The 2,263-nt window shown below is 40.0% G+C and overlaps 1 protein-coding gene across 1 annotated transcript in view; it reads left to right on the forward strand.

Annotated features, from left to right (window-relative positions):
- THAP10 (THAP domain containing 10) overlaps window positions 1–1,876 on the forward strand; it is a 16,165-nt gene extending 14,289 nt beyond the window's left edge. The window contains exons 2-3 of the mRNA XM_017548153.2: window positions 1,167–1,314; window positions 1,421–1,876. Coding sequence (XP_017403642.1) covers window positions 1,167–1,314; window positions 1,421–1,572 — 300 coding nt within the window. The 3' untranslated portion in view covers window positions 1,573–1,876. The remainder of the gene's footprint in view (window positions 1–1,166; window positions 1,315–1,420) is intronic.
- Window positions 1,877–2,263: the final 387 nt, after the last annotated feature.

Below are 2,263 nucleotides of genomic sequence, written 5' to 3' on the forward strand. Positions count from 1 at the left end.
CCCCCCCAGATATGTTTTCTTACCCTCTTTCATATAATCTCTAGGTACCCTGTCTTATATTGTCTTTTGCATATCTAAACCCTCATTCTTTCTACCTCTTACCCTTATCACTTCCCCCAAATCAAATTTCATGGCCTGGCACAGTGGTTCATGCCTGTAATCCCAGCACTTTGGGAGACTGAGGCAGGCAAATCACTTGAGGCCAGGAGTTCAAGACCAGCCTGGCCAACATGGTGAAACTTCATCTCTACTAAAAATACAAAAATTAGCCAGGCGTGGTAGCAGGCACCTGTAATACCAGCTACATGAGAGGCTGAGGCACGAGAATTGCTTGAACCCAGGAGGTGGAGGATGAGCCAAGATCATGCCTCTGCACTCCAGACTGGGTGACAGAAGGAGACCCTGTCTCAAAAAAAAAAAAAAAAAAAAAAATTCCATTGCGCAATGTAACTTTTCTCAGGAAAGTATTGAAGTCATTTATTTTATTAAAGTAGTCCTCTATAAAGAACAAATGATTAGGTTTCCTAGAATAATATGCCTGCTAAGATATCAAATAAGTTTATACTGATAGTATTACCTTTGGCTGGGCATGTTGGCTCACGCCTATAATCCCAGCACTTTGGGAGGCCGAGGTGGGTGGATCACCTGAGGCCAGGGGTTTGAGACCAGCCTGGCTAACATGGTGAAACCCATTTCTACTAAAAATACAAAAAAATAGCTGGGCGTGGTGGCATGCACTTGTGATCCCAGCTACTGAGGAGGCTGAGGCAGGAGAACCCGGGAGGCGGAGGTTGCAGTGAGCCAAGATCGCACCATTGCACTCCAGCTTGTGCAACAAGAGTGAAACTCCATCTCAAAAAACAAAAAATAGTATTATCTCTTCTAGATGTTGATTTAAGGAAAAAAGTAATTATTTGTAAGCAAATAGCTTATGCATTCTGGTTGACCAGAATTTATGATTTATAAGTGGAAAAAAGACAGTATGGCAGAATTCTTAAAAGCTTGGTGTATAGATTCACCTTGCCTAGGTTCAAATATCAGCCATACTAATATGTGACTTCGAAATTTTTTAGCTCTACTCTTTTACTACTTGTGACTTTTGAAAGATAAAACCCTGCAAGGTAGACTTAACTTTAATATGATTCTCCTATGATTTATATTTTTAGATTACATGTGAAAATGAAGTCATGCAAACCCAAGCCCATGCTGATAATCCATCTAATAATGTCACTTCAATGCCTACTCACTGTGAAGAAGGCCCAGTGCATAAAAGTACACAAATTTCTTTGAAAAGGCCCCCTCACCGTAGTGTGGGTATGTTTTGACTCCAATGGAGTAAGTAATTAAATTGATCTTTTGCATATTCAAGATATATGAAAAGCAAAGTCTAACTCAGGTACTTACGCTTACTCTCTTTAAGGTATTCAAGCCAAAGTGAAAGTGTTTGGAAAAAGGCTGTGTGATGCAACTACTCAGACAGATGAATTGTGGTCTAGAACTTCTTCTCTCTTTGACATTTACTCCAGTGATTCAGAAAGATACAGACTGGGATATCAAGAGCAAACAGAGTGATCTGTCTTATACAGCTATATAGGTGAAAGAAGAGGCATGTTAAAAACTCAACATCAAATGCTCTGATGTGCTATAGATTTTCAAATCTTTACTCTTTTTGCTATTGTAAATCTTTCACTTCAAGATAATTTGACAGTTGAGTATCAGCAAAATTTGTTTAGCTCTGTGGCAAAAGTTTGCTTGCTTGCCAACGTAATGAAGATAATCCCTACCCACAAACATCCCTACACTCTACTTTCACCACTTTTTTCTTTTTCTTTTCTTTCTTTTTTTTTCTTTTTTTTTGAGAGGGAGTTTCACTCTTATTGCCCAGGCTGGATGGAGTGCAATGACATGATCTCAGCTCACCGCAACCTCCGCCTCTCAGGTTCAAGGGATTCTCCTGCCTCAGCCTCTCAAGAAGCTGGGATTATAGGCAGGCACCACCACACCCAGCTAATTTTGTATTTTTAGTAGAGACAGGGTTTCTCCACATTGGTCAGGCTAGTCTGGAACTCCCAACCTCAGGTGATCCATCCACCTCGGCCTCCCAAAGTGCTGGGATTACAGACATGAGCCATCATGCCCAACTTCACCTTTTTTTTCCTTTTAATCCTTTCGGTAGAAATCAGGTTACAAAGCAAAACCACAATATTAACATTTTCTAATCACAATTAAGCATTGAATATTTATTTAAGCTTAGTTCAGAAGC

This window comes from Cebus imitator, unplaced genomic scaffold (assembly GCF_001604975.1).
Source record: "Cebus imitator isolate Cc_AM_T3 unplaced genomic scaffold, Cebus_imitator-1.0 Scaffold203, whole genome shotgun sequence".
Lineage (NCBI taxonomy): Eukaryota > Metazoa > Chordata > Mammalia > Primates > Cebidae > Cebus > Cebus imitator.